Source organism: Pollachius pollachius (genome assembly GCF_949987615.1).
Source record: "Pollachius pollachius genome assembly, chromosome: 2".
In the NCBI taxonomy this organism is placed as follows: domain Eukaryota; kingdom Metazoa; phylum Chordata; class Actinopteri; order Gadiformes; family Gadidae; genus Pollachius; species Pollachius pollachius.
The window spans coordinates 40,946,231-40,969,997 of record NC_136935.1 but is presented as its reverse complement, the minus strand read 5'-3'; the positions used below and the strand labels follow the sequence as shown (position 1 = coordinate 40,969,997).

At 47.9% G+C, this 23,767-nt stretch overlaps 1 protein-coding gene across 6 annotated transcripts in view; it reads left to right on the top strand.

Annotated features, from left to right (window-relative positions):
* lrba (LPS-responsive vesicle trafficking, beach and anchor containing) overlaps positions 1-23,767 on the top strand; it is a 183,672-nt gene that overhangs the window by 37,484 nt on the left and 122,421 nt on the right. For 4 of the 6 annotated variants that reach the window (XM_079728922.1, XM_079728919.1, XM_079728921.1 and 1 more), the window contains exons 20-29: positions 1,021-1,144; positions 1,999-2,191; positions 9,152-10,459; positions 10,703-10,896; positions 11,235-11,388; positions 12,295-12,475; positions 16,090-16,205; positions 17,690-17,797; positions 18,227-18,368; positions 18,757-19,120. In XM_079728922.1, coding sequence (XP_079585048.1) covers positions 1,021-1,144; positions 1,999-2,191; positions 9,152-10,459; positions 10,703-10,896; positions 11,235-11,388; positions 12,295-12,475; positions 16,090-16,205; positions 17,690-17,797; positions 18,227-18,368; positions 18,757-19,120 — 2,884 coding nt within the window. The remainder of the gene's footprint in view (positions 1-1,020; positions 1,145-1,998; positions 2,192-9,151; positions 10,460-10,702; positions 10,897-11,234; positions 11,389-12,294; positions 12,476-16,089; positions 16,206-17,689; positions 17,798-18,226; positions 18,369-18,756; positions 19,121-23,767) is intronic. The other 2 variants (XM_079728923.1, XM_079728920.1) reach the window with 1 other exon arrangement.

The window sequence follows — 23,767 nt, the reverse complement described above, 5'->3', positions numbered from 1 at the left end:
TACCTACCTACCCCATCCACCTACCTACCTACACCATCCACCTACCTACCTACCCCATCCACCTACCTACCCCATCCACCTACCTACCTACACCATCCACCTACCTACCTACCCCATCCACCTACCTACCCCATCCACCTACCTACCCCATCCACCTACCTACCCCATCCACCTTCCTACCTACACCATCCACCTACCTACCCCATCCACCCCTCTACCCCATCCACCTACCTACCCCATCCACCTACCTACCCCATCTACCTACCTACCCCATCCACCTACCTACCTACCCCATCCACCTACCTACCCCATCCACCCCTCTACCCCATCCACCTACCTACCCCATCCACCTACCTACCATATCCACCTACCTACCCCATCCACCTACCTACCCCATCTACCTACCTACCTACCCCATCCACCTACCTACACCATCCACCTACCTACCCCATCCACCTACCTACACCATCCACCTACCTACACCATCCACCTACCTACACCATCCACCTACCTACCCCATCCACCTACCTACCCCATCCACCCCTCTACCCCATCCACCTACCTACCTACCCCATCCACCTACCTACCCCATCACCCCACCTACACCAGCCATCCCATCCACCCACCTACCCCACCCACCTACCTACCCCATCACCCCACCTATACCAGCCATCCCATCCACCTACCTACCCCATCCTCCCACCTACCCATCTTCCCCACCCCAAAGAATGTTTTTTTGTTGTCTAAACAATGCAATGGGAATTATGATAGATAATAGTAATAATACTGTGATTCTGTTGATGGCATAATTCAATCATTATTGTTATCCAAATCATTTTACTGAAAATACTGTTACAATATTAAAACTAATAAAACGCATTTCCTGCAAATATCTCTCAAAACAAACTGCTGACGTGTGTGTGTGTGTGTGTGTGTGTGTGTGTGTGTGTGTGTGTGTGTGTGTGTGTGTGTGTGTGTGTGTGTGTGTGTGTGTGTGTGTGTGTGTGTTTCTGTGTGTAGAGATCCTGAAGGTGATCGCTGGCCTGCTGAAGAACTCTCCGAATTCTCCCGAGACCATGGAGGTGCGCCGGGTCTTCCTGTCCGACATGATCAAGATGTTCAATAACAGCAGAGAGAACCGCAGGTACACACACACACACACACACACACACACACACACACACACACACACACACACACACACACACACACACACACACACACACACACACACACACACACACAGGCTCCTTCCTGCACTGTTTACGCGGTATCATCATAGTTCTGAAAACCACTGCATCCTGTGGTACTGTTAGACACGTTATTCTTTAGGGCTGGGTAAAAATATCGATTCATCAATGCACTGCAATTTAATTGTTTCGATTCAGAATTTCTTGAAATCGATTATTTCCATTAAAAAAAAAAAAAAGAAACATACTCAGTCATTGTAATCTAGAAACGAGTATGCCTAAATGTACATGCCCTTTTACATTTGTCCATGTTATGATTAGTACTTTTATGCTGCAAGTTTAGCTCAGGAGCAATACTATACAATGGTGTATTCCCTTTTTGCTAGTTAAAGCACAATGAAATGGTTAATTCATTATGAAATGGTTAATTCTTAATAATATTTAGGTATTTTTGTCATCTGCACGTATGATTGAATAGATATCGAAGCAATTGGATCAATATCGAATCTATATCGAATGAAGACCTAAAGAATCGAATTGAATTGAATTGTGAAGTACCTGGCAATACCCAGCCCTACACACTATACGTGTGTGTGTGTGTGTGTGTGTGTGTGTGTGTGTGTGTTTGTGTCTGCATCTGTATTTCCACGTGTGTCTGTCCTCATCTGTTCATTTCCCTGTGGTGTGTGTGTGTGTGTGTGTGTGTGTGTGTGTGTGTGTGTGTGTGTGCGTGTGTGCGTGTGTGCGTGTGTGCGTGTGTGCGTGCGTGCGTGCGTGCGTGCGTGCGTGCGTGCGTGCGTGCGTGCAGGAGCCTGCTGCAGTGCTCGGTGTGGCAGGAGTGGATGCTCTCGCTGTGCTTCCTCAGCGCCAACAGCAGCGAGGAGCACAAGATCAACGAGATGGTGTACGCCGTGTTCCGCATCCTGCTCTACCACGCCGTCAAGTACGAGTGGGGCGGCTGGCGAGTCTGGGTGGACACGCTGTCCATCACGCACTCCAAGGTCTGACAAACCCCCCCGCCGCCCCGCACACACAGACCGCAGACACACACAGAACACGCACACGTGCAAATGCATGCACGTAGATGAATACAAACTCACACGCTTGCGTTATTGTATACACGTGCACATGCAAATACACATAGACATGAGCAAACGTACACACACATGTGCGCAAACATACTCGTGTGCGTGCGCACACACACACACGCACACAGACACAGAGAAACACAGGATTTAGCAGTGTTTATGTTTCTCTGAGGTATTCTAGGCTCTTCTTATCCGTTCTTTTTCCCATCCTGCTCTTCCTCCCGTCCCCCGCGTGCGTTTTGCGTTTCTGTTTCTCTTCATTTTAGCCAACACATTTTTTCCTTCTCTTAACGAATCACATCCTCCGCGTGCCGTCTGCACGCATCTCGGCGTCCCTCCATTAACCTTCTTCTTTTACCCCGCTCTCTGCAGTCGGAAAACCCTCACCCCCCCCCCCCCCCCCAGCCCATCGTTCATATTTTTGTATCTTGGCTAAGCGGTGTTTTAAAATACCTACAACCGTCAAATCAGGTAGCCATCTCGTGCTCCGCTTGATGCCAATGTTAATATCGTTCCCTCTCAAACGTGGGATCCGCAGGGCAGAGCCTCGTTCACCTAGAGTGATTCCCCGGGACCCCCGGCTCTCAGGGGCCCATCAGATAACGCTACCGAGGCACTATGGAAAATATACAGTGATTAGCATGTAGCAAAGCTTGCTTAGGTTGTAGAATGGAACCAAATCACTGCACCGGCTCGATATACCACTTTATTTATGTAAAGAGTATCTTTTCTCTCTTTACGTCGCATAGATAAAAATAAACTCTTGGCATGTGCTATTTCCAAAACCTGAAATAAAAAGCCAATAAGAAATGCGTTAGGAATTGGCTGTTGATATCATGTTACGTTGCTTGGTTACAAAGCAGTGTGGTAATTGAGGTTGGTGTCAGATTGTGGTCTGGGTATGGGAGCTGAAAGGGGGGGGGGGGCTGAGCTTGCCTGGTTGAGGAGGAAGTTGAAGAAACTGCTTGTGATGATACAGACCAGGGTGCTGGTACCGGTAGTGTCCAACAGGGGGCGCAGACAGACTGCTTGAGAGACAAAGAGGAGTTTGTTATGTCCATGTCTCTTGATGCTCTGGTCTCTAGACTCTGCTATTCACAAAATTCTGAAATTTATTTCAACAAAATTAAATAAACAAATCTTAATTTGTGTCTGCAAGAATAAATCTTCACATCATAATCAGGGCTGGAGAATTATCACAAGAGAATATTTTGGATTTCTGCGTAGCGATGCTGTTTTGTGACATAAAATACACAAATACAGCATGATGCTGTCCATACCTATACTAAATCTAAATGCTGCTATTAAACACACTGCCTTTACTTGTTTTCGACCAGTTAAACTTAATTCACTATTACAATATACCAAGGTAATGGAAAAACACTGTATGTCATTTTATTGCATTATAAATGATTTATAAACCATTTATTTATTATGGACCTTTATAAATGTATGCAATTTACTGGAATGTATGATTTATTTCATTTGCAGTGGATGAACAAAGGACTAATTGATGGACAATTAGTCCTGATGTTTAATGATCATACGTGCTTGATGCATAGAAGGCAATCATTGTAATTTGTTTTGGACTGGGTTCCAGATACAGGCCTTATGTGTGTGTATATATGGGTTGTACACACGCATACGATACATCTACGTATACACATTTTATGTTAACGTTTAAATATTCACTACATTCACGATGCTCATAAGGGTAAATCAAAATTGTCAGAAAAAACCGGCTGACCACAGTGAAATGGAAACGGTAATAAAACATTCATTTTTTACCCTCGATATCCCCCACCGTTGTGTTAGAATATGTTATTGATGAATAACAAGCAGCCAATGAGAGATGGTCCCTGCGCTGGGTTTATTGTTGTAGTTGGTTCACATGGCTCTGGTGCTAGAGAACCTCCATATTCCCTAGCAGCACAGGGCCTGGTGAGGGCTGGTGCAGATATTAATTCTTCCTACCTCCAGCAGGCTGTAATTGCCTTTTTCTCTATGTAATTGCTGAAGATTAATGCTTTTTTTTCTTGTGTGTACAATGCCCTCGCACCAGACTAAAAACAAGTTCACTCTTTGGGTACCTTGGGTGATTTCACACACAAAGGCAGACACAAACGCATGCAGACTCACACACGTTCAAAAACTCCCACACATGTACAAACCCACACACACGCACACCTGCAAACACATGCATGAACTTAAAACACACACACACACACACACACACACACACACACACACACACACACACACACACACACACACACACACACACACACACACACACACACACACACACACTATATAGCCCTGTGATGTGGAGAGGTGCAGCAGGCACTAGCCATCAAGATACATGCAGGTGGTGTAAAAAAGCCAAAGAAACTCAATTGCAATTTTATTGTCCCGTTTGATAGATTTCCTGCCACCATTGTAGCACCAAAGCTGTTTGTCACTGTTGCTCTCTGCACCCACTGCAGGTGTGTGTGTGTGTGTGTGTGTGTGTGTGTGTAAATGTGCATGGATCTTACCAGCTGAGTGTGCCCCAGCCCTACATTTCCTCTTGTGCAGTGAGAGGAGTGCGTATTGTTTTTTCTCTGAGCACATTGAATATTCATCCGAGTGTTGCCTGAACAATCAGTAAAACAAGGGCTCATAAATACAGGCGGCCCATGGGAAAGCTCTTCCAGAGTGTAGTGTATACACTTGGTTTATTTGTGTGAACCGCCCCCCTCACATGTTGTATTGCAGAAACGCCTACCTTACATGAATATATTCAGTGAAATGCAAAAGAAAGGAACATGTACATATTCACTTTGTAGGGGGCGGTCTGGAAAATGCATTATATTTAGAAATCTTTTTCTTATTGCACCGTGTCCAGAAAATGCATCTTTACAAATCAAATTTGTAAGTTGAGGTTTTCAGTGAATCTAATTTCATCATGTCCTTAGTAACCCGTCCCCTTAATAAGTAAATAAAAGACCCATCCAGGTTCCAGCCTGTTTTCATTTAACATAGTATTAGAGTGAGCAAGGCGGTTCACCCTCTGCCAGCGTGGCCGCGTTATTATCAAAGACAAAGTTTTCCCTAAGTCTTCCTCTTTCGTCATCTTTGATTTTGTTGTCGTTGTACTGTCATGTTGCTGAATGGGCGCATTAAAAAAGTGTCTTGGCATTGGATTGGAAAAGTCAAGTTTATTGCACATATGCATTATTTATATAGCATTTTTAAAACTGCTTGAATTGGAATATAATATATCATTTAAGCGATGCAATTAATCATAGTAAGGGTTGATAAAAACTAAAAATACAGCCAAACTAAGTAAAACAATACTTCCAGCTAAGAAAATAGAAGTTATTACAATTTGTTAAATTATTAACCATTCTCTTTAGTTTGTTCTCTTTTGTGTGTGTGTGCGTGTGTGTGTGTGTGTGCGTGTGTGCGTGTGTGTGCGCGCGTACGTGTCTGAGAGAGGATGAAGGTGGGGGTATCCACCGTCATTGGTAAAGAGATCCAGTTGTTTCAGTGTCTGTGTTTGTATACTATAGTTCCACAGTATTATTCAAAGTAACATTTGATGCATGAAGTGTACTGTGTGCTTGGTCAGCTTGCCTGGCCCGTGTAGTGGACAGATGTTTGTGTGTGTGCTGAAGTGGCAGCCTTCAGAGGCCTCACCTCCTCAAGGTGTCCCCGGCCCAGGTGAACCCCACAGAGCAGATGTCTAACACGGCCCAACAGTGGATGCTGTGGAGGAGCCCGTGTCCTTCAGCTTCCCTGAGACAGCAGGTTCTAATGAACACTACCCATCACATGCATTAGTGAACCCATTGAAGTGATACTCTTATGTAGCATCATCTATTAATCGGTTTTATGATTGATAAGCGCTATTTTCCATCTGAATTGTTTTTGCAGAGACTTTTATCCTATGCAAACACCCCATCCTCCCTGACTAACCTATCATAGATAATCCGCACCATATTTTTATTTCATACTCTTTAGTGAAAGAAAAGCAGAGCTGTTCGGTGTGTGTGTCCGGTGTGTGATGGCATCACAGAGACGTTCTAAGCAAAAACCTGTGGTTCATAGGCTTGAAGACACTGTAGCTTTGTATTGAAACATGGACAAAAGAAGGGGAATTGAGAACATGGACAGTATGGACAAGACCAGATCGACTGGTATTGTCTGGTGAACTGGTCAATACGCTTCTGCTTGGCAACAACTTACTCAACATTACTGTGTCACGGAGAGTTGAATTGGTGTTTAGGGGTTTCACGTTTTGAAATAGTGTGGAATATATAAATTTGAATATTCAGGGATAAATAATTAAAAGTAAACCCTTTTTAGTTTAAATCTTGGATCTATATCCCATTTATTTACATTTTTATCAGCTGTCTAGATTAAGATTGCAATGGATTCAGTTTATTCTATAGAGACCAAACAAACCAAATAGCAATTATTTTGTCAGTTGACCAGAGAGAAATCAACATAATGAAAGGTAACTAAGAAGACGTAATGGAGAGAATATAAATGAACACACCATTCAGTATCACCAGCAGACGACGGCAATGTTTTTCTTTTCCTTTCCTTGTGGGAGGAGGAATTGCATTTGGCTAATCCGATTAGAGACTCACGGGCCCCCCTGATATCCCCTTTGTTTTGCGGTCTCGTTCTATCTATTGATCTAAATCTGGTCTCCACTGTGACTCCTAATGTGGCGGTCTCCCTGGACCAGAGCTTAGGTGGGCCAGCTCTCTGTGTGTCTCTCTACAGGCGGCCGGCAAAATACATCCATCCATCCATCCCTCATAAAATCAACCATAAAAACACCATATTTTGCAATGAGTTCCTGTAGTTTTCTGATTGAGACTAATCCATTCTTTGATACGGACTCGGTATCTGTAGTTCTTGGACCCAGACTCAATGTCCTTGGCTCCCAGGAGCCGAGGGCTAAACGCCTGTACCGGGGTCTAATGGCTCTGTAACGGATGTCCCTTTCTGTTGCACGCCGTTTCGCTCTCCTCTGTGATCCTGCTCCGCCATTACGGGCTGCTCTCCCTGTGATGTGGCGTCGCTGTTTGCTTTCACTGTAATACCATGTTACCTGTCACATTAGAAAAGCCCACCGTGTTTTCCTACATTACCATAACATTTCTTCTCCTCCGTACCCCCACCGAGGTCTGGCGGGAGGGTGGGGGGCACAGAACTTTAGATTAGATCAGCGCTGATGTCAGGCCCACCCAAGGCAGTCGCTATGCGCTGCGGCTCCGCTAACCACAGAGAACGCTCGCTGCCTCCGTCTAATGGTAACTGGATCTGCTTGCGCAGCCCTGTTTAAAGCCAACATACATCATCTTAATGTAGGGACTCCAACCCCAACCCACCATCACCCCCCCCACACTACCCCACCCCACCATCAGATCCATGATGGGGGGGTTGGGTATATTCTCCACTAAGGCACTAGGCTCAGGCATCGTTTCCATGGGAGTGCACTCTCCATGTGTCCTTTTAATTGCAATAAATGCTAAATGTCAAATTAAGCTGAAACTAATGGGGTAGAAGACATCACAGACAGACAGAGAGAGGGAGAGGACAGAGGAATTGAGAGGGAGGGGAATGGGAGATGGGTTGAGGGGGGGGTTTGGGAGAGAGCGACAGAAATAGAATGATAGATGCTATCGATGCATTTAGAACAGGCTCTGCACTCAGAGAAAAGAGTTATGGATTACCAATCATTGCTCCGCCCGGCGCAAGATTAATGAGCGGCCGTGTAGCAGACTAATTTAGAACAATAACGACTAATTAATTACAAATAATCAGCCACTTTCTCCTCCCCTCCTCCCTCCACCCTTTCCAACCTCATTAACTCGCTCGCTCTCTTCAACATCTGTTTCTCTCCCTTTTTGATCTCTGTTTTCCCCGTTTCTTTTTCTCCCGTGCTCTTCCTGTCGCGATTTTTTGTCTTTCTCTCTCTTTCTCTTTCTCTTTCTCTTTCTCTTCCTCTCTCTCTCTTTCTCCCCCCCACGCCCTCCCCCCATCCATCCAAACAGCCTCAGGTGAAAATGGCTACGGTGTGGCTCTGGTTTCACCCTGCCCTTCCCTCCACCACCGACTGCTCTTTGACTTTCTGTCCTCCAAAGCCCAGTGATTAATGCAGGGTCTTAAATTAGGCGTGGGAGGATTTGCCAATACTGGACACGCACTGTGCACACACACACACACACACACACACACACACACACACACACACACACACACACACACACACACACACACACACACACACACACTCTCGCTCTCTTTCGAAGCAGTATCTACTGCTAATCTATGATTGGTTACATGGACGGGCTCTTCCTCAACTGCCACGTCAGACTGTTGTCCGTATGGACTAGCAGTCTAGTTAAGCCATATCTGATGGCAGGCAGACTGATAGAAGGTAATGGGCCAAGGTTTCTTAAGGTAATGAGGAACAAAAAATGACTTGAAACTAAGAGGATTGGATGAGAGGGTTCAAATTGTCAAACTAGACATTGAAAATGTGGAACATACCTACCCTGATGTTGACCTCCCTAAAATATCAAATTTTATGGCGTTGCTGTCTAAATATCCACTTGTAGCCTGTAAAACTGTCCCTGTTAAAAAAAACAAAACGATTATCAGCGTAAGTGTTTTTGTCTTCTGCTCTTTGTCATTGGTTAAAATGACCATGTTGAAATCGTTTTGCTTGTTTGTTCTTTAGTGTTTGTAGAGCTTCATTACAAAATGTGTGCTAGGTACCCAGTCAGGTAGACAGCTTGCTAAGGCTCTTGCCATGAATGCAGTGGATGCTTAACACAACCTCATGCGTGTCTTCCTTGTGTGTTTCCACAGGTGTCCTTTGAGCAGCACAAGCACCACCTCGCCCGCATGTTCACCCAGTACCAGCAGCAGGAGTCCTCAGCCGCCAGCGCCGCCATCCGCACCGTCTCCGCCGCCAGCCACGACGCAGAGACCTCCACCGAGGAAACCGCCCCCTCCACCGTCATAGAACTCACCGTGGACGAGGGGGTCCACGATCAGAGCACGCCCGATTCCACGTCCACTCCCAACCTCTCCTCCAGCCCAACAGAGGGCGCCGGAGAGAGTGGGCCCGCAGCCGCCAGCGTGTCAAACATTCTGGCTGGGCCAGAGGGAGAGGAAGACCCGCCGTCTCCCAGTGACGAAGAGACCAGAGCAGCTGGAGATGCTGGCGTTGAGGCCCGACTGGAGGAGCCCAAAACCGAAGCACGCTCTGAAACGCCCGATGGCGATGATTCACAAACCGCCTCGGCCTCACCGACTGAAGTGGCGAGCGACGTGGCGTCGAGCCCCGCGGAGGTTGGCGCCGCCCCGACGCAAACGGTCGAAAACACTACTGACAGCACTGACACTGAAGACGCACAGATACCTCAGAGCGACGGCGACAAGTCCAGAGAAAGCGACGACCGAGCCGAGTCGTCTGCCTGCGTGCCGGAGAATTCCCTAAATATTCCTGAGGTGGTTGCGTCAGAGCCCGACGCTAAGGATAACCAGGAGGCTGTGGAGGCTGCAGACTCGATGCAGGCCAGCACCGTGGAGGCGGTTGAAGGCGGAGATGGAGCCTCCGTCTCCAACGAAGACCCCAGCGATGCTGACAACAGCCTGGAGCCTTCCTCGGGTGAGGACACGAAGGCGGGAAAAAAGGAAGTAGAAGTAGAAGGAGAAGTCGACACTGATAAGACGGGGATTGAGGAAGAGAAGAAGAAGAAGGAGGAGGAGGAGGAGAAAGCAACGGCGAGAGAAAGTGAGGGTGAGAAGATCGAGGAGGCCGTTTCGGACCCCCAGAGTGAAGGTTTGAAGACGGAAGAAGCTGACGTTCCCGTGCCTGATGCCCCCTCAACCGACCCACAATCCTCGGACTCCGAGGCGCCCCCTCCGGCTCAGGAGTCCTCGGCTTTGGCCACTCCCACCCCTGCGGATCCCCAGAGTGCGGCAGCCACCACCAAAGAAGAAGTAACCCAAGCAGAGGCCTCCGCGTCCAGCACGGCGCCCCCTAGCACCAACACACAGAAGGCCGCCGAGCCGGCCGCCCCCACCAAAGAGATCAAGATCGCCCGGCTGGACGTGTCCAACGTGGCCTTAGACACCGAGAGGCTGGAGCTGAAGGAGACCTCTGCAAGCGTAGGCCACGTTACATCTTTAATGTAGTGAAGTAGTTTCTTGTTGACATGTCTTTAGTCATGTTTACATACAGGTTGTTCATGATTAGGTTCAGGGGTTAGGCATCTTGCTCTCGGAAGCCGACCGGTAGACTGGGCATAGGTTCATTACTCCTTTTGAAGTATAATACACGTAATTAATGCTGAGCCCCTCCAGTCTTTGTCACTACGTATCCCTCATCCAGACTGTGTGTCTCCCTCCTAGGAGCCCAGCGGCTTGAGTGCGTCGGTCTCCGCGGGAGGTCCTGTGCCGGCCCGGGACTCCGCCGCCTCCTCCTCCTCCTCCGGTCCTCGCTCCACCATGTTCCGCATCCCAGAGTTCCGCTGGTCCCCGATGCACCAGCGTCTCCTCACAGACCTGCTGTTCTCCATCGAGACGGACGTCCAGATGTGGCGGAGGTAGGGACCATTTCATTGGGAGGACCCACCTCTCCCCGGAACACAGGAACGGGTCACAGACTGCTACTACTAAACGGGCTATCGCTCGTCTATGCACTCCCACTGAAGGAATCCAGCCACCGCATCCTTCTGATTCCTCCGCACTCTGTAGTTGTGCAGCGCTTTCTGTAGCTATTCCAATTTAGATGTTATGCTTTCGTAGTGCCCTGATACAAGTTTTAAATAGAACAAGTGTCTGCTTTAAAACATACTTGTTCATCCCATTTTAAATCTAACTTCTTAAGGTGGTTCTCTTTCTAGTTTTCACCTCCTTCTCTTTGTCTCCCGCCTCCTTGCAGCCACTCCACCAAGACAGTGCTGGACTTTGTGAACAGCAGTGAGAACGTGGTGTTTGTCCACAACACGGTGCACCTCATCTCCCAGGTGGTGGACAACCTGGTGATGGCCTGTGGAGGCATCCTGCCACTGCTCTCTGCTGCTACCTCCTCCTCGGTGAGCCCCTGTGTGTGTGTGTGTGTGTGTGTGTGTGTCTGGGTGTGGGTGTGTGCGTGCGTCTCTTGGCATGTGTTTGTGTATCTTTGTATCTGTTTATGGATGTGAATCTGTTTGCCTGTGTGTGTCTGTGTATTTGTTTGTGCATATGCATCAGAGCCTTTGTCTGTCTCTGCATCTATGTGTGTGTGTGTGTCAATGTGTAGGCGAGCATCATTGCTCTGTCTGCGACAGCCAGGTCAGGGGGGGTCATCCATCCACCATTGACCTTTTCCCAATCCCATTACACTACAGTTAGCTGCTTGCTAATACGATTAGCTCTGTTTTGTGGGCTCTGACCTCAGTGACTGTAGATCTGATGTAACATGATTCCTCCTCTCGGGTCAATACTCTCCCACTCGCTTCGGTGGCCTGTCTGGGAAGACCCGGGCAATTTAGGTTCAATTTCACAATAACCCAGTTAGGCTTCACCTATATGGTGGATCTCAATCAAATTTATAGCCGAGTACGACCTATGTATGTCTGAAGTGGCCCGAGAGCGCTTTGGATTGGAACAGAGGCGGTATCATCGTGAATGTAGTCCACCTTTTGCGTGGAATCGCTTGTGTTATTTTCTTTCCCCTTTTTACGTTTTCTACGTAGATTAAAGGAAAAATGGTAATACTTCCATGACACATTTGTGTGTCATTCATAGTCCAGCAAAAATGACAGAAATTTTCTCTTGCAGTGCTCACATAAAAACACATAACACCATGCAACCACGTCGCTCTGTTCTTAACAACCTGTAAAGCCCACAAAGCAAAACATGCACAAACGGAAAGTGTCCGAATTGAACGACTGAAAAGTGAACGAATGGCGGACTTGACCCCATGACAACAGTGAGCTGATGCCGCCCTCCCCCCGCAGCACGAGCTGGAGAACATCGAGCCGTCGCAGGGCCTGACGGTGGAGGGCTCCCTCACCTTCCTGCAGCGGCTGGTCAACCTGGTGGACGTCCTCATCTTCGCCAGCTCCCTCAACTTCACCGAGATCGAGGCGGAGAAGAACATGTCCTCCGGAGGGATCCTGCGCCAGTGCCTACGCCTCGGTGGGTCAACCGTCCGGCCGTCCTCCTGTTTGTCTGTGCGTCTGGCCGGCTCTCGCCTTCCACCTCTTTGTCTGTGTCTCTCTCTCTCTCTCCGTCCTTCAGTTTGTCTGTTTGTTAGTCTGTGTGTCTGTCTCTCTCCGTCCTCCTATTTATCTGTGTCTCTCCGTCCTTCGGTTTGTCTGTCTGTCTGTCTCCCAACGTTCCTTTGTATATTTGTCACGGTCTGCCTCTCTCAATCATCAAGTCTGTCTCTCTGTCTCTCCATCCCATTGCCTGTCTGTCCTAGACACTGCCCTTTTTCCTTTTAATCACAAGTTTTATGTTCGTCCTAATTATGTGATTCGGCATGAATTTGACCAGATCATATTTTAGAAACACAGTACAGCAGTCTTCAACCGTAACTTATCTTAGGACCTTTTAAAAAATGTCCCCTCATTTTTCCTCTCGGAAGCATGGAGAAACAAGTGGTTACAGTTTTTTTTTCCAAAGGAATTTATTGTGATTAGCATGACTCAAACTGAAACACAAATCGAATCTGCCTTCTTGACGGGTAGAAAAAATAGAAATGCATTAAGTAGGCAGGATTAGTTACATATTTGGTCCTGTTCCTTGTTGTCCGATATGACAAAATATTTTACTTGGTGGTGGGAACCAGGGAGACGTTATGTTTGGTTGTTTTCTGCAGGCTTCTTTTGATTTAAAGTCTATTATATTCCCACCCAGCCTCCTTCCATCCAACAGGACCGCCTCATGCGTTCACATCCAATGAGTCGGCTACAGAATAGGTTCCGTTTACAATAATAATAGGGATAATCGACAGACTGTGTCCATGTCTATCTAATAACATAAAAGAAAACATACAAAATACATCTATTGCTGAGGTTTCTTTTGTGTGCATTATATTTTATAGTTATTTTCACACAACACACATCATTGAGTTAATGTGGCACAAAACGAACCAAAGGGAATCCAATATGTTATTTGTGGACAGCAAACTAACGTCCGGGCAGCGAGCGGTCGTTACGCTCCCGATAAATTAAATATTGATATTGTTGTGTTGGGAGTCGATGCGGTATTAGGAAGACTGAGGGCCGCTATTCTTAAGCCGATCAATATTGTCCCACCCGCTCTGTTCTGCCACCGCCCGCTCCAACACAGGATTGTTTTCGCTCCGTTCAGCTGGTTTACTGTTCTCTACCCGCACTCCGTGCCCTGCCCTTATCTCCTCCTCTTACCCACTCCCCTCTCTCCCCGTGTCCATCGATCCTCTATATATCTGCCTGCACACACTTTGGCTCCGGGGCCCGCCCCGGTCATGGCTCTCTTTAGCCCCCTTCACCCCACCTACTCTGTCGTCTCTTACTCATGTTTCACGCTCTCCCTCTCTCGCTGGCTCTCTCTTCCCTGCCTCATCTTCTGTCATCACCCCTCCTATCTTTTGCTTGCTTACACACTCTCACTGCCCCTTTGTTTCTATCTCTTTTCCTTTCTCCCCTCTTTTATTTTACTCTCTCTTTCCCTCTCTTTGCCTTTCTCCATCTCACTTTCTCCCCCCCCCATTGAACTCTCCACTCCCTTTCCTTCCCTTCCTCGCTCTCCCCCCTCCATTCCTCTCCCCCTCTCTCTGTCGCTCCCTCCCCCCCCCTTCACTCTCCCAATCCCTCTGTCCCTCACTCTCCTTCCCTCTCTCGCCCGCACCCTCGCTCTCTCTCCTTCACTCCCCCCCATTCCCCCTCTGTGCTCGTATCAGTACTCCCCCCTTATCTTGTTATTATAACCCCGCTGCATGGCAACACTCTAAAATGGCTGCTATCATGATGTAGTGCGTTCTTCATAATGGCCTTGGCTGCACACCGCACAGCCTCCAGTAGCCTGGGGGCCACAGCCTGCCTGCCTGCCTGCCTGCCTTCTGGTGCAGGCTATTAAGGTCTCCTCTGACAGCTTCAAGAGCCAAGCCCTAGCTCCAGCTGAATAAAAGATTTGAGATACTTTACATTATTCATCCTTTTTTTCTGTTTTGCGTGGAGTCCACACTCCCTGCACCGCAGCGAGCTGTACCTCTGTTATTCACACGGGTGGTTAAACATCCTGTACCGGATGCTAAATAGATCACTCCTCCTCCGTGTTGTTTCTTCCCGTGTTATATATTGTATACAATGCCACGATGAACAAACAAGACAAACACAAGCGTGTGCGCACGGCGTGCCGCTCGGTGCAGCAAACGGTGCTGCCTGCTGGGCGCTACCACGGCCGTGTTGGGGAGCTTGGCGGCGTGAGCGGCAGAAGCTGCTGTTAGCGCGCCGCCGTTATGAAATGAATATTTGATGAGGTATGCTCTCGCCGTCGCTGCCGCCTAATCTGATTTTGTAAGGCTGTAACAAGGTTTATCCTCGGTCTCCTTTCCTCCTCCTCTCTCCTGCCTGCCGTACTCTTTCATTTTCTTCCACTTTTTTCGTGTCTTTTTTTCCCCCCGGTCTTTTCTTTATAAATGGTTGTATGAACGAGCAGCCTTAATGGAAAAAGAGAGGCCATTTCAGGATGGAATAATTCCCTGTGTAATCTAAACGGCTTTGGAGTCAACATTTGTCAGTTGTCAAGTACAGAGCGGGGAAGGGGGAACGAAAGCTGAGAGAGAGAGAGAGAGAGAGAGAGAGAGAGAGAGAGAGAGAGAGAGAGAGAGAGAGAGAGAGAGAGAGAGAGAGAGAGAGAGAGAGAGAGAGAGAGAGAGAGAGAGAGAGAGAGAGAGAGAGAGAGAGAGAGAGAGAGAGGAGAAAAAAAAAAGCAATATGTAAGATTAGGAATGGTAAATGTTCTGGTTTTAGCTTGTGAACCTACTCCACCGGTACGGAGGTAGTTTGTTAGCCGCACCTCCCTCCCCCTCCTCCTCCTGGAGCATCATTTGTTAAGGGGGCGGTGATGGTGGTGTGGAAGGTGTGATACAGGGGCGTTGCCACTGTGACCTTGAAGAGGAGAGGTGGAGCAGGGAAGAGTGAGCGTTGCTCCCAGGGACTGGCCGTAGCGGCGACCTTGTCTCACCCCAGTTCTTCCTCGCTCGCTCTTGCACGCTCGCCCTCTCGCTCGCTCACTCGCTTATTTTGTCCAACCTTGCGCTACAGATCAGATTTTTCACCATGTATGGTTTTACAGTTATTGTTATTGCTCCATCTGTTCCTTTATTTATTTGGACTTGAGCCCCATTGTGTTATTTTTTTGTCTGATGTATTTGCTGTGTTGCTGTTTTTTTTTAACATGGGCCTCTAAGTCCTTGTTTGTCACGTAATGCATAACATCTCTGTTGAGGTGCTGCTGATGCTGTTGTCTGAAAAAAAGTGCAGAGGAAAAACTGTGGACTACCTCCACCCCAATATATCAAAATGTTTATAAACCACACTTAACCCAAGCCTCTATTAAACATAGTCAGAGACATTTGCTGGAGTTTCACCACACATCAGGAGAGCTAGATCTTTCTGTGTTTTTTGGATGCATTTCCTGGCATTGGCATTCCCCGTGGGGATTCAGCAATGAGGCTGGATCTGTTATTCCGATAACCCAGTTAATCTTTGTTTTACGTGATGTCACATCAGCCATAACATCTCTCTCCCCCCCCTGTCTAGTGTGTGCCATGGCCGTGAGGAACTGTCTGGAGTGTCAACAGCACTTCCAGCCCGGATCGGACTCCATGGGCCGCTCCCACGCCACCGCATCCGGCACTGGGTCCATGGCTGCACAGGCAAGTGGTGGTAGAGACTCCCCAACCCCCCACCACCCCTCCAACCCTACCCTCCGCTCACAAACACACACATGAATCAATCGGTCAATGAAATTAATACATTTACTTTAAGATGACTTAATATTGTACAAGGAGAGAAAAGCCCTTCTCCCTTCAGAATAGTTTGTGTATTTGCGCAAACAAAGTTTGTGTTCGGTCATCTGAGGTTAGGATGAGCTAGTCATATCAGGCCCGCCTATGCTACAGACACTTTGGGAGATCTGGGCTTACGAAGTTCAACTGAACCTCAGCAAACCCTCTCTGGCTCAGCGAACGCCTGCTCCTTACCTCAGAGCCCCCCAAAGAGAAAGTGAAACTAAACATTCCTGTCTGGTCAGGCACAAGTTATAAATAGCCTTGAGTGAGTCCAAACACTCTTCCCGAGTTTCCTCCTCCTCCTCCCTGCTAGTAAACCAGATGGAGCCGTGACCTTTGGCGGCCGGCGACCCCAACGGGCCGATCGGCAAACGGTTGTTGCGTTAGATCACATCTTCTTGTGTTACCACATCGGCCGCTATTTGTTCCACCCTGCCGATAACCTTTCTGCTGTGAGCTCAATAGATCTGATATGCCGACTTCCAGTAAAGTCGTGTTTGGCTTTCCAGAAACTGGTGTGAGTAAAACGCTCATTTATAATGCAGTGGCTCTATATTAAGAGCTATTATGTTAAGGACCAGCTCCCCGGAGGGATAACATCCCTAAATCTTGGAACTGTACCATTCAGCCTGAAGTGCACATTGATTGATAATGATGATGATCACTCTGGCGGTGTGGTTTTCTTTGAATTTGAATTGTTTCCCTTGCATTCCTTTGTGCATAGAAATGCTTGTCATTTGTCAAATCATTTCTGTGTATTGAGTCTGAGTTGACAAAGAAATCCCTCTGGATTGTTGAAATGAATTAATCGTTGAGTTCCTATCTATTCATCTAGCAGATACTTTCATCCTAAAATTACAGGTTTAGGCATGGTAGGACCTATGGTCGTGTTTCTGTTTCTGTTCTGCATTAACATGGTTTGTCAGTGAACTCCCCTGTTCTGTTTTCTTGTTGTTTTCCCTGTTCCAGTGAGGCTTAATTAACTAGTTGGTTGTGGGTAGGTGTGTTGAGTGTTGGGCCAGGTGGCAGCTGGTGTATCAAGGCCAGTGTGGAAAGACCAATCACCACCTCCCAATGTCCTGTGTCTCTTTGTTTTGTTTAGTGTTGTAATTATGCATATCAGCCTTAGGATGTTGTAACATCCATCTTGCTCAAGGCTGCCTCCAGGAACATAGCGGACGTTGGGTATCAAAACCTACAACTTTTGGCTGGGCGTTGAAGACCCCCATCAGTACAACACGATGCCACTGTATAGTCCTCACCAATCTAATTAGAGTCTTTCCCATCTGTATTCTGTATAGTTGTGTTCTCCCATACTGTGCATTGAACTGCATGCTGGTGTCTTCCAGAGTCCCGTTGACGTGGTAACCGGGGGAGTTTCTCCCATCAGTGACATGGACCGGCTGCTGCAGGACATGGACATCAACCGCCTGAGGGCTGTTGTCTTCCGAGATATCGTGAGTTAACACACACGCACACAAGCAAAAAAATCCAAATAACTCACATAAACACACACCTTTATGCACACATGCATACAAACACACAGAAACCTAATCATTAAGTACAGCCCAAGTTATTTAGCAGATCTCTAAAGCATGTCATTATAGAGCACGCAGGAGTCTACCTCTACCTCTGTCTATTTCTCTCTGTGTCTCACTGTCAGTATTTGTGTCACTCTCTCTGTCTCTCGCTCTGTCTGTCTCTCTCGCTCTGTCTCTCTCTCTCTGTCTCGCTCTGTCTTTCTCTCTCTCTCTCTCGCTCTGTCTTTCTCTCTCTCGCTCTCTTGCTCTCTCGCTCTCTCTGTGTGCGATTCTTGGCGGTCGCCAGAGTAGTTCCCCTAGCAGGGTTTGGGTCATAGAGTTGTTTGGTTGTTGTCTTGTCCCAAGGAGGACAGTAAGCAGGCCCAGTTCCTGGCTCTGGCCGTGGTCTACTTCATCTCAGTGCTCATGGTGTCCAAGTACCGCGACATACTGGAGCCCCAAAACCACAAGAAGACCCCGTCGCGCTCCCAGTCTTCCCGGAGCACAGGTACACCAGGCTTCACGCCAGGGCCCGATTATCACCAGGGTTTATACACATTAATATGGTCTGAAACCAAATGCTTTCCAGTGCATAGTTATTTTGGGGATTAAACTGATGTTTGGATCCAAAGCAAAGGGAGGTCTGAGTAATGTTCGAGAAACATGTAAAAGGAAAAAAAAGAAACACCAACTGGACGAAGTGCAGAGTAGGAGTAGATGTTACAAGTTCAAAAGGGTAACATCTCAGAGATAAAGATGAATTACGTCTCAACAAAGTGCACTCCTGATAAAACGTAAAACTAAAAGTCTTGCTTAATGCCCTGTTAATAACACTTTTGACCGGAGTCGCGCACACCAATTTCATAACACCGCCTCGTCGATATTCCCGCTCGCAGACAGCGGCGGCGTCCACGGCGGGCTGGAGCTGGAGAACGGCGTTCCTATCCAGCGCTGCGACTCGGGCATCAGCGATGACCGCGCCTCCGCCGACGCGGCCGCCCCCCTGGGCACTGCCACCGGCGGTGGCGGCGGCGGCGGCGGGCCGGACGCCATCTCGGAGGCCCTGTCCACGCTGTCCTCCGAGGTGCGGCCCCCTCCGGCCGACGCCAAGGGCAAGAACGTCAAGGACATCCTGCGCAGCCTGGTGAGCGCGCCCCACGAGGACGTGGTCGTGGACTCGGGTCTCCTCCCGCCGGCCTTCCTGGGCGCGCTGGGCGACGCCTCCAGGGACCCGTCCCGCTCCTTCCGCTCCTTTGATAGGTCAGTAGGAGGCTTTGAGTACTTTGTGCTTTTACCCATATGTGACCCACTTTATATCAATGTATAGATGTGTAGCTCTTGAGATAGAGTAGTAGTAGAGGGGATTTGTAGATGCGAGATGGTTATGAAAAACATTGAATGCAGCTAATTTGAGTGAAGCTCAGGGCACGCCTACACAAGGAGTAACCTCAAACATTCGTGTCTAGAAGCAGAACCAGAATACAGAATAAAGTAAATAATTAAAGTGATGGCTGGTGGCAGGAAACTGTTTAAACTATCAACAAATATAAACTATCACTTGTATTTATGATTTTCAACTCTCACCATGTCACTCACTGTGATATAGAACAGTTTAAACTTTCACCATGTCGCTCTGATATAGAACTTATTCAACTCTTACCATGTCACCCTGAAATGTAATGTGTTCATTGTATCATTCTGCTGTTTTATTCCCTTGTTTCCCTTGGCCTGCCCTGTATATCTCTGGTAGTAAAAGATGTATACATTTGCGTTTGTTCTGGAGGTGTACGGGGGGGTGAATGTCATGGTGGGTTTTGGGCGGGTGGGGTTCATGTGCTTTAACTACAGACGGACCCGGGTGAGACGGGACTGGACCCCCTTCTGGTTTACATTTGGAGAGCATTGTCTCCACAGAAGACGTTCACAAATGGGGGGTAGGCACAGAGAATGGTGGGAAAGGGAGAGAGTGAGCGAACGGTCTCCACAAGGGAGTTGTCATGTCAAGGTGCTCACCTCTTGAAGAAAGCTTTTCTCCATCTCTTTCTCCCTCTCACCCCCCTTTCTCTTTCTTCCTCTCTCACTCTGACACACTCTGACCAAGTTGTTTTCTCGTAGCACACACACACACACACACACACACACACACACACACACACACACACACACACACACACATACACGTTTGGGAATTGCGGGGCATCTCTGTGATCATGGGTCTTTATCTGAGGAATGCTGTGTCAGAAGTCGGGGTGCTTCCCATATCAGGGGGGATTAGGCTGGCTCCGGCGCTCTGCGCTGAGCGCACAGTAGGACCAGAGAGGGCTGTCGGGGAGCTAGAGGGCGTACACTAATAGCCCCGCTCACTGTCTCCGGGTGTGGGGGCCGTCCTCGACCTGCACAAGCCGGCTTACAGATGCGGTCGCTTCAGCTAGATGACGTAGCCCCAACAACCCCTAATCCCCCCTCCATCCCCCCCGGCAGTCCGACTGCTAGTTCTTTGTTTACCTCTTGTACCGTTTACTGTCTGTGTTCACAACCACTCAAAACTAAAACATATTGATCAGCACACATGTCCTGGTCAAAACGTCAAGGAGTCTAGATTATGGAATACTATAGTGGGAATATGTGGCTCTGATTCATTGATGAAATGCTACACTCTTGCTAAATTGCTGATCATTTGGAGAGTCTGACCTACCTATCAGGCTGCCTCAATACCCAGATCAGCCAATCTGTGAAGTACCTGGGCTTGAGAATCAAGATGTAATGATTCACTGCCATTGTGCTTACTAAGTCCCTTTACAAGTCTGACTTTGATGGAGAGTGGTACTCTACATGGATTTTCTTGACCTGTGTCGATGAAGGGGCAGGTAATTTACCTGGGGAGAGAAAAATCGGTCTTATGGATGTGAAATCTTGCTTCCTGTACAAGTGTATTGTCTACACCCTATGCCCCTCTCTAACTTCAATGCACTCACTAGCACCGCCTATAAAGGCCAGTGAAATGTACACAGTGTAGGCACTGGCAAAAGCATCACAAAAGCCTCCCCTATGAGTCTGTTAGTATAGGCGGTCAATGCCTTGAGGTGCCATTTCACCCTAACATGTTCTGTAAAAAAATATATAGGTGGGCTCTCTCCGCTGGACAGAGCGGTGTTGTGGATTTATGAGGCCGATGTATGGAAAAAGCCCGGATTCCCCAGATAAAAACTGGGCTGGGTCAGGAGGGTGAAGTATCCCCTCTGATTTATATCCCCGCGAAGACCCCTTGAATCTCCCCCTCCCCCCCATCTATATCCCAGCGATGCCCCTGTTATGACAGCCAGTCTGCAAATATTTGCTGACACTAACCAGAGCTAAACAGTGTCATTGTACAAGCCGGTGATTTAGATTGCGTGCTTCAGCAAAACATGTGCTTGTTAGACGTGGGGCTGTATATATGGAGCGTCGCTGTTTGCATTCCGGGATGCTGGCCCCTGCGTGCGTGCATGGGAGATAAGTCGAGGAGAGGGGTGGACCCTGGTGTCAACGGGAACGCTGCGTATTTGCAAAGGAACAAGACACTAGTGATTCCGCCCGATGTTTTTATTAATGTAAATGTATTAGAATTTGAATGTACTTTTACATTTTTTGGGATAAAACATGCTGACTTGAACTGTCATATGGATATGGCAATTTTAGGCGATATCACAACAATAGAGTGATTTATATCCCAAAATATTATTTCAGGCCCATTAGTTGATGATGGAGAAAGAAATTCCCAAACCAGGTACTGCATTAGAATGAAGAGCGCAAGCAACTCCTGTGCTCCAGGCTGACATCAATTAGTAAACCCAGATATCTGTGGTTCTCTTACACAATCACACTGGGTACACGGTGGGCCCCTTCTCTGTCCCCGGGCGCTGAAACCCGCAGACCCAGCCTCCATTAATCACTGATGTCTTCAAGGTTGGGGCACCTCCCACTCAAGCTATCACCGTCCAATCCCAGCTCACGGGGAGTGTATGGGGGTAATTGGGTTGATTGGGTCGGAGTTAAAATATCATTCTGTACATTCTTACGCGCTGGGTCGCATGAAATGAGGGTGAAAGGGGAGATCAAAGACGGGGTCACAGACGGCCCCCCTCTCACCAACCCACCACTACACCCCCATGAATAAGACATGAGGTTAACACTCGAGAGAACAGAGGTATTTTACACAGACATCCACGCATGCATGCACACAGACTCACATACACACTCTCCCACACGTTCTTTCACACACAAACACGCCCGCACGCACATGCACTGATGCACATGGTGCTGACCGTAAACCACCTTCACACATCTTCCTTGTGCCGCTCCCTTCATCTGGGAAAGCGGAGGACATATTACTGGAATCCAAGGCTGTGCTGAAGGCAGTGGGTTAAAGCGTGTTAAATAATGCATCCCCACCTCTAGTTCATATACAGGTCCAACTGATGGCTGATTAACCGACTGGGCCGTCCCACTCAGGATAAGTGTGTCTAATGATCTGTTGAATTATTCACTTGACCAGAGCGGGGGAACATATGGGGAAGCAAACACACACACACACACACACACGCACACGCACACACACACACACGAATGGATTTGTTTCCTCATGCCTTTACACACACACAAACACGTATGCATGTGTGTATATGCACATGCATATACACACACACACGCGTCAGTGAGGATGCCTGGAATTCATGGGCATTAATGTGCATATGTGAAATAAGCTCGGATCGTGAAACGTAACGTACATGCATACGTTGTCACACACACACACACACACACACAGACACACACACACACACACACACACACACACACACACACACACACACACACACACACACACAAAAACCATGGCCCCAGCTTGGTCTTTAGGGGACCATTGAACAAGCAGAATCACGCCACCCCTTGCTCTCTCTCCCCAGCAGTCGCCACCCTGCTCTGGCCGTGCTTAACGTCAGCATCACCCCTCGACTCTGATAGGGACCGTCCTCTCATCCACCACTATCTAGGGACACCTAGATAGACTGCCGTCTCTGCATCACGTTCCGGGTGATGCTAGTCTAATTCAATCATCAATTCACTATTTTGTTACTAAACACTTTAATCGAATGCGACTTGTGATTGCGTTTTAGATATACAGGCCATTTATGACTAGGTAGGGAAAAGGAGTCTTACTCAAGGATGCTTAAAAGTAAACACACACATTAGGGTTTGAACCCAGAACCTTTCGGCTGGGAGTCAAACACCCTAACCGCCAGTCCCCTTCTTTCTCTCTTGTGGGTTTGAACCTGATGACTACACTGTAATCTCTTTCCTTTTGACGGTACAACCCCACGAGATGCATTAGGCGTATGTATATATACAGTATATGCGGTTAGTCTATACCTGGCCTATAGATCATCCAAAGGTCAGAAGCTGTCAGTGTTTAACATCCACAGTAACTTTTAATACATTTGATCTGCGATCTTAAATCAAGTGAAAGCCGCCTTTGATTCCCCAGCCAGCTTTCTGTCTGCACTAGAGGCAGCCAGGCTCCACTATCTCCCCTGTGTGTGTGTGTGTGTGTGTGTGTGTGTGTGTGTGTGTGTGTGTGTGTGTGTGTGTGTGCGCGCGCTCTGAGATGTTACCCCCATTGCGCTCAGGCACAATGTATCAAGGTTTATGTAAAACACTGTGAGGCACTTCACATGCAACCCTGAAACACCGCCAACGCAACATTTAACGTTCTTTTCATTTTCATAATTTTTGTCTCCATGTACACACACACACACACACACACACACACACACACACACACACACACACACACACACACACACACACACACACACACACACACACACACGCATGCATGTTTGCCCATGCACGTAGGTGCATCTCTACAGT